We start from the raw sequence: 7,500 nt of genomic DNA on the forward strand, positions 1-7,500 counted from the left end.
CATTACTGCAGCACCTACGCATCCCAACTCTCTCTCTCTCACACACACACACATACACACACACACACACACACACACACACACACACACATACACACACACATACACACACTGCTGCAAACAGAATCTTAAAATCTCGCTCATTCCCATGCGCTCAACCACTTTCTCATGCAAATATGCTGCATGGTCCAAGCCAATTTCTTCACTGATACATACAAGTGCACACACACACACACACACACACACACACACACACACACACACAGTAACAAAGAGTAACAGAGACATACTATTCATGATTTCTTGGCAGGGCAGAAGTCCTGTCATCAGTGTTTGGGTTCTTGCCCTGCATAACAGAGGGATCTACTGTAGAGACCACACTTAGCAATTGTCTATGTGTGTGTGTGTGTGTGTGTGTGTGTGCACTTGTGTGACTTGGCAGTCTTGCAAACGTAAGTGCAATAGTTTCTTTCCACAAGAGATTAACAGATACCCCAGCTTCCCAAACTAAAGAACTTGTTTCAGTTTTGGCTTATAACTGGGTGTGTGTATGTGTATGTGCAAGTGTGTGTGTGTGTGTGTGTGTGTGTGTGTGTGTGTGTGTGTGTGTGTGTACTATGCAGTATTTTTAAATAATGATAATAAACACTTAAACTGATGCACAGTCACACCTCCATTTGTAAATCCCTAATAACCAAATTAGCGTGCTGTCTCAGACCCTACTCCCAGCCTACTTCTCTTAACTCCTTATTTATGTTCGCCACTATGCCAGAACCAATAGCTGTTTATTTTTCCTTCTGCTTTTTTAAAACAAATTTTGGCTGATGATAACGTATACTTATGTTTCACCAATATACATCAAACTAGGGTTTGTGTCCCTAGGTGTGAATTTATCTTCCTGCTTGCTGCACCTTGAATAGGATAGGCTCAAAGGCCTTTTTAGGCCATTACTCGAAAGCAGGTTTGCCAAAAAAACTTAGGAAGAGGAGGCCATTAACCTAGCTCATTACGATTCATTTGTGGAGTGGCGTCAACTAGTTATGGCCCTTTCCATTAGACTCGTAAATCTGCCGCCCGAGTTGGAAAGTGTAAATTACCCAGCTTTCTTGCGGCATTTCACGCAGACACGTCCCCTTTACCTCGGAGTACTCGAGGGTACCCCAAGGTGGACGTACGACCTTACGACAAACATCGCTGTGCCCATAGTTGAGATGAGATGACATGTATTTTCTTTGCATTTGTACTGTGTTGGTCATTTTAATGTCGATGTGCAATGCTCTTACACACTAGATTACATTGCTGCTTCAATCCGGTCACCAATTCATGCATTGCAGGGTCTTGCTGTGCGTGCAATACAATGTAACGATTTGTTTTCCAGCCGGTTAGCTAAAGGCTACATGTAGTAAAAAACAATAACAATGACTAGCCTCCTGTTAATGCCCCTTGCGGTTCGAGAGAAACACGACAGCACTTGTTGAAATTGAAATAGGCGAAATTGAGTTACTAACAACGTTTTTATTATTAATTCACATTGACCATAAGGGAGAATGAGGGACGTGTTCTCGTGTTCTAAACCAATGTCAAGCACCAACGAGACAACTGCTGCCCTGGTGGCATCCATGTTCTTCCCAAAAAGACTACAAACCCGCGCTAGCAACTCATTCGTACATGTACAGGTGGGCGTACGATGATTTACGAGTCTAATGGAAAGGGCCATTAATCAAGGTGTCACCAAAACAAAATTATTTTTTTAACAAGATAAGAGAAGAACAAACAACAACAATATTCCTCAGTAATTAAATCACCCGCTTGTCCTCCTCCTCCTGGTCTCACTCTGCCAGGGTTGAAGCCTCATTCACGTCTCAGAAAGTCAGAAGGGGTTTCCCCAGTGGGATTATTGTTCCCATCGCCTCTTGTCTCGGCCTCAGTGTGTCCCTCATTGTGCGCACCGGAGCCTCTTTCCCCACTGGCCTCTCAGGCTCGCTGATATCATCGGTAGCATTAGCCTCTATTTTCTCTGGTCAAACCAGCGGAGCAGCCTCTTCGTCCTCTCCTCCAGCTGGCTGTAGGGTCCATTGGCCATTGCTGTGTATTCTCGGCTGGTATTTCTGCAAGTTCAGTCTTGGTCAACGCACAGACGCTGACATGGGGGTAGAGGTCTGCACTCCCGCGGTAGACCCGCGGGACCCGCGGGTTCTGACGCAAAATAGTGCGGCGCGGGACAACTTTTGAAAGCTCTTTGCGGGAACGGACGGGATGAGAGAGGTGCGTTCGCGGGTGCGGGACAAACCGATGATTCACTGCACTCCCGCAAATTAAATATGTGCGTAAAATTAAATATGGAAATGATTAAAGTACTGTTCATAACTATAGTTCAGCTGGATGTTCTGTTAGGCAGCATTAAAAAACGGGGTTTAAGCATAACTGGCGGATAGCAGGCCTAGGCCAGTGGTTTTCAAAGTGGGGGCCGGGGCCCCTTAGGGGGCTGCGAGGGGGTGCCAGGGGGGCCTCAGCAAGTTGGAGGGAAAAATAAAAGCAAGAAATAAATACATTTGAAACATTTCAAATATACTATGAGGGTTGTTATACAATGCCATTATAAGAAATGTGACGCATATCTGAACATATTTCCAATGATAATGACTGGGAATAATAATAGAGTGATGGCTCTCATATAGCAAAAAGCCCCAAATAAAATTTTTACACACTGTATGCTCCATCGCGATGTGGTTGTGGCTAAAATAATTATTAGATTAGCTTAATGTATTTTTACATTTGCCATAGTATTGTCGATGGGGGTCCTTGGCCAGAACCTAGTGGTATTTGGGGGGCCTTGTCGTGGAAAAGTTTGGGAACCCCTGGCCTAGGCTATAGCCTATATTGTTGTTTTTTTTTACGTGGGTTCAATTTGTTCCTGCTGCTCATTGTCAAAACTCAAAAGCATGACAGAGGAAGAGGGCACCAGACTAGGCCTAGCCTAGCCTACTTCAGTTGTTAGCCTACATTCAGAACCAAGAAACTGATATCTGGAGTCTTTCTCAGGTGTGTGTGCTCCTTTCATAAGACAGAAAGAAAAACTGAATAGGCGATCCCTCCTGCATGTGGGCTTTAGCGGGCGGGAGCGGGACATCATGTTACAGATGCGGGCAGGAGCGGGACTAAAAATGACATATTAATGCGGGAAAAGGACTGAAAAATCAGTCCCGCGCAGACCTCTACATGGGGGACCCTCTCCGCTGGCATTGGCCCTCAGAGCATCTGTGCCTGTGCTAGGGTGGACTAGCATCTAGGCTAGTGTTAACCACCTCCATCTTCCAGGCTACATCAGCACTCTCTGCTCTGTTCACCTCAGAGATCGCCATCTTGGTCAACACAGTTTCCACCTTTCGGAAACTCTAAATTTTCACTATACACTATGCTATTTTCGAAAGCATAGTTTTCAGTGTCTGAATACACATAATGTGGGCGGCTAAATGGAGAAAAAATCACCCACATTTATACTTATCTAGCTGAATGTGGACAGGGTCTTAGAACAGAGCACCCCACAATCTTTGGCTCTGGGCTTGCACATTTCTGCACTTCCTTACAATTGACCTCACAACTGACTCTTTCCTTTGAAGTCCACTGACTACAGCTTTCCCTTCTCTCCCCCATTCCCTGTTTCTTGCCTTCTTCTTCTTCTTCTACTTCTTCTTGCCTTATTTATCAAACCCTCACTCCTGCAACGGAGCAGGAAGGCAAAGAGCAGAGAGATAACATCATGCATGTGTGTGTCTTATTTTTGAGCATGTAAAGATGTTAAGTGTCTCTGTGTGTGTGTGTGTGTGTGTGTGTGTGTGTGTGTGTGTGTGTGTGTGTGTGTGTGTGTGTGTGTGTGTGTGTGTGTGTGTGTGAGAGTGTGCGTGAGTGAGTGTGTGTGTGTGTGCGTGTGTGTGTCTGTGTGTACGTGCATGTCTGTTGAATGCCTTTCCTGCTGCAGTGTAATTACTCCAGCTAATCAGAGCACTTAACGGCAACACTGCTGTTCATTTAGACCTGCTATCCGCTTCCCCCTATTATCACACCCCTCCCCCTCCCTCACATACTCTTTTATCATCTCTTGACACACACACACACACACACACACACACACACACAAACACACACACACACACACACACACACACATGCTTGCAGATTGGGAGAGGGGGGAAGACAGAGGGAAAAAGAGCAGTACAGAACATGTTAGAGAGAGAGAGAGAGAGAGACAGAGAGAGACAGAGGGAAAGAGATTGAGAAAGAGTGAAAGAGAAAGAGAGATTGAGAGAGAGAGAGAGAGAGAGAGAGAGAGAGAAAGAGTGAGCGATAGAGAGGTCTGACACACAGGCATGCATATGAGAGGAGTGTGTTGTCTGTCTGATAAAGAGAGGCATTGTGTGGACGACGGTGGTTTGGTGGAGAAGGGACACCGAGACCCCCAAGTCCTCTCTGGAACGAGACGTCTAAGCATGCGACATTCAGAGCCCTCCACTCCACGCCCAAGCAACTACAGGGGGGTTTATCAGCCAGCCCGCCAGGCAGATTCCCAACCACCAAACGCCTTGTAAAAGTGCAGCAGTGGCTTCTGTGCAGTAAACAAGCTCCAGGTTGTGGCACTGAGCGTATTTAAAGCGGCGATGTTTGGCACTCATCACAGACACGTGATTCCTCGCTTTTTCTCTGGAGCTACACAGATGCATTCGCACAAAACCAAGTATCCAGCAGTGCAGACAGAATGGCACAGGGAACTTGGAACTGAACACACAATCTTGGCTTCACACATAGAATCACACTTAATCTCAGGGAAGAAATGGGGAAGGAGGACAGGACTTAACATGTCGTGCTGACTCATTGGAACCAGCCAGCTTCCTCCATGGAGAGGTGTTGAGATGGAGAGATAGGAGGAATGAGTAAGGGTGCCAAGGAAGATCAACCGATCTCTCGGAATAGGTGAACTGACATCATGAGAGGGCATGCTGTGGCCATGAGTGTTGGTGATGTGTGCAACAAGAGGTTCGTGCCATAGAAGGGAACCGACTATAAAGGGTGGACAGGAACACTGTTGAGGAGATGCAGAGGAGAGGTCATCAGGGAAGGGGTGAGAAGGAAAGAGATCTGGAAGTGGCAGTGTTGGCCAGAGGAAGAGAATGATAGAAAGTGTGAAAAGAGATGTGGGGGAGGAGAGGAAGTGGTTGGCTGATAGAGTGGCGGCAGCTGACAGGTTGGGTCGATCTGGTCTGGTTTTAGATGGCAGTCGTGTTGAGTGTGCTTCTGCAGATGGGAGCGACGGGAGAAGTGCATCTGTTTGGGGCCTAATTTGGACAAATAATAGCATGTCATAAACATTTTCAGCATTGGAGCCCTATAACATGCTATCAGCATCAGAGAGTGCTATTCGTTAATCTTAACATTCAATGGTCATATCAGACCTCATCTTAGTCAAATTCAGATAAATTAACAGTTTGTTTTGCAAGGAAACAATAATTTTCCCCATGAGTTGCTGCTGTGCATTACATGATAAACATGTAAACATCACAGTCACACACTGCTTTTCCCACGGGAACAATGTAAGCCCTGTCATCACCAATGGACACCAACACAAAGATACTCCCCAACACCCCACCCACCCACCCACCCACCTTTTACCATTATAGTCCTAAGGAGCTTGAGAGCCCTTCCTGAAGATCCAACACGAGATCTGGAATGAGGCCCTGAAAGTGCAAAGTGGCGTCCGCTGGGGAGAAAGCGGGGAGAGGGGGTATCCCTGCATAAATAATGCACAGAATCAATACTAACACGGGGAAGAGGGAGGAAGAAAGAAGGGGAATGTGGCTGTAGAGCGTCTGGACGGTGAGGGAGGGGTGTGAGAGGAGGGGAGGGGTGAGGAGGGGTGAGGGAGGGGTGAGGGAGGGGTGAGGGAGGGGTGAGAGAGGAGTGAGGGAGGGGTGTGAGAGGAGTGAGGGAGGGGTGAGGGAGGGGTGAGGGAGGGGTGTGAGAGGAGTGAGGGAGGGGTGAGGGAGGGGTGAGAGAGGGGTGAGGGAGGGGTGAGGGAGGGGTGAGGGAGGGGTGTGAGAGGAGTGGGATTCTGCTGACAACTGCCCTCTGGGGGGGGGTCTGGAGAGGCTCTTAGTCAACTAATCTCCTCATCTCTCAACCATACCTGCAGTGGGTACATGGGCGGATTATGAACTTTCGGGCCCCTGGGCCCAGATGTATTAATTGACGTATATGTGGGAGGGGGGGTTTGGGGGTCCTCCCCCAGAACATTTTTAATTTGTTTGATGTAATTTCCTGTATTCTGGTGCATTTTGGGGATGGCCAATACTAAATTCAATCAGATTCATAGCCTACATCCTGATTTGTTGATATTGAGGCAATGATTCCATGCAAAGGCTTGGGGTTCAGGGCCCCCTGACCCCTGGCCTGGGCCCGATAGGCCTGTGCAGTAATCCATCCCTGAGTGGGTATATTCCGCTATTTGTCTTCTTTTCTTTCATGAGCTTGTGAGCTCACTGCTTTCACCCCAAACGCCCTCTGACACGAAGTTCTGCGTGTGTGGTTTGGTACCTAGACAGGTAGATCGATTACTAATCAAAGGTCTGCAACATCATTATTTCTTTAGTTATGTGTTTTTATCTAACAGGAAGGTCATCATGAGCCTAAGTTCAGTTTGTCCAGAAATTGGTTCAGTCGTCCAGTACACATTTCTGGGAAGGCTCTTAGTCAACCATTCAACCTGTCTGTCACCAGTCTGTCACCAGTCTGACCTGTAAGGGAGGAGGAACATGGAGGAGATAGAGAAGAAAGGAATAAAATTAGTGCTAAAAAGGAGGTCTAAAAACAAACAAAAAGTCTTAATGATATTTTCTCTCTCTCTCTCTCTCTCTCTCTCTCTTTCTCTCTCTCTCTCTCTCTCTCTTTCCTTTTCTCTCTCTCTCTCTCTCTTATCTCTCTCGTCCCACAGACCCCAATGCCCCCACCTACCCCCCCCCCCCCACGTTTTCTCTCCTTCCCTCGGATTTCGACCCGACGATGCCCGACGACTCGCTGAGCCCCACCCCAGGGGGCGAGTCCACCACGACCAACCCCAGTTCGCCGCGCTACATCGGCCACGGCTTCAACGAGAACCTCATCCCCATCTACTGCTCCATCCTGGCCGCGGTAGTGGTGGGCCTGCTGGCCTACATCATCTTCAAGAGGTGAGAGGGGTGGAGCAGGCGGAGGGGCAGTGGGCATATACGTATATTTGCATGTATGCCATTCGGTGTGTTTATCTGTGCATATCTGTATGAAGGCAAAAGGTATATTGTGTATGTAGATCCATGACAGCGTCTGTTGATTTATAAGCATATGTGAGAAGCTAGTAGAATGTGTGAGTTGGGATGTGCATGTACACGCATTAGAATAGAATAGAATAAAAGACAGGATGAAGAAGAGAGAGAGAGAGAGAGAGAGAGAGAGAGAGAGAGAGAGGAGAGAGCC

At 47.3% G+C, this 7,500-nt stretch overlaps 1 protein-coding gene across 1 annotated transcript in view; it reads left to right on the plus strand.

The window, feature by feature from the left end:
* ngfra (nerve growth factor receptor a (TNFR superfamily, member 16)) overlaps window positions 1-7,500 on the plus strand; it is a 37,037-nt gene that overhangs the window by 19,726 nt on the left and 9,811 nt on the right. Inside the window, 1 exon segment of the mRNA XM_048246856.1 lies at window positions 6,983-7,217. Within this exon segment, the coding sequence (XP_048102813.1) occupies window positions 6,983-7,217 (235 nt within the window).

This window comes from Alosa alosa, chromosome 6 (assembly GCF_017589495.1).
Source record: "Alosa alosa isolate M-15738 ecotype Scorff River chromosome 6, AALO_Geno_1.1, whole genome shotgun sequence".
NCBI classification, from domain to species: domain Eukaryota; kingdom Metazoa; phylum Chordata; class Actinopteri; order Clupeiformes; family Clupeidae; genus Alosa; species Alosa alosa.